General features: G+C 42.9%; 1 protein-coding gene across 1 annotated transcript; it reads right to left on the bottom strand.

Moving 5' to 3' along the window:
- Positions 1–85: 85 nt before the first annotated feature.
- Positions 86–893, bottom strand: LOC106900681 (roquin-1-like; the record flags this gene model as incomplete). Its single annotated transcript, XM_014962830.1, has 2 exons — positions 86–303; positions 612–893. Coding segments are annotated over 2 exons (500 nt in total), but the record flags the coding sequence as incomplete, so codon positions are not given.
- Between the last annotated feature and the right edge of the window lie 169 nt (positions 894–1062).

The following is a 1062-nucleotide window of genomic DNA, read 5'->3' as shown; positions in this document are numbered from 1 at the left end:
TCCAACTTAAGAGCTTAAGTAAACACCAGAGGGGGAAGAAAGGATAAGATCAATATGAAAATAAAGAGCTTGGTCTCAAACTTACCTTGTTGGTAGGGTGCTGGCTCAAACGGTGGGGCTGCTCCTCTAGGATCTTGATAAAACATATCTGCTTGCTGAGTATTATACAACTGAGACCCTCGTGGTACCATTTGCAACTGCTTGGTGACAGACACTGAAGGCAGATCTGTTGGTGCCCGAGCGGGCACAGGATGAGGGTTCACTGGTAAGGCAGAAATAGAGCTCTTGGGGACAGACTCCAGTCTGAAAAGCAGAAAGATGACACTGCTCATTAAGGCCTGATACAGCACATTGTACTTTAAAACACTGCTCTTTGTCTATATTCCACCTACTGAATGCTTACATCACCGTCTCCAATTAAAATATAAGCAAAGAGGGAAGTAAAGCAGTTTAGAGTTTTAGCTTTAGTTTTCTACTCCACTGTTTAATCACTTAAAATTGTAACACCCAACACCAAACCCAATCTGTTCTGTTCTTTTAATGGGTTTACTTTGTTTCTACTGCACATTTACACACATGACACTTTGAATAACAGTTAGGAAGACCCGTACAAGTCAGGAGGGGATCCAGGGGCACTGCTACTCAGATGGTCCATCTTCCCTGGCTTCAGAGCCGTTTCGTAACCGGAGTCTGTCCCTCGAGAAATAAGTTGCGTCACCGTGCTGCCTGTTGACACAATTCCATTTGGCAGAGCAGAAGTTTTCCTATTGGGCAATTCCACTCCCCCTTCCTCCGAGAGGATAGCTCCTGAAGGTAGGCCCACCTCATTCAGCTGGCCCAAGGAGGCACTCAGAGGTCTTCTGGGAACCAGACGCTTGTTCATTTTACGGAATCTTCAGAAAAAAAGAAACCACACATCCAAAATTGAAACAAAAAACTAATAGGAGTTGCATTTTCAAGATTTTTTTTCAAACACAGGTGCTAACGAAATCTTCCAAGTTTAAATTCAAGTTTCCTAAAGGCTTGTGAGAAATTTATTATGAGTATCTGTTAAGACTACAA

The sequence above is a fragment of the Calidris pugnax genome, unplaced genomic scaffold (assembly GCF_001431845.1).
Source record: "Calidris pugnax isolate Ruff unplaced genomic scaffold, ASM143184v1 C14666344, whole genome shotgun sequence".
NCBI classification, from domain to species: domain Eukaryota; kingdom Metazoa; phylum Chordata; class Aves; order Charadriiformes; family Scolopacidae; genus Calidris; species Calidris pugnax.
Note: the sequence above shows the minus strand (reverse complement) of the source record. Positions and strands in the feature narration are given on the sequence as shown.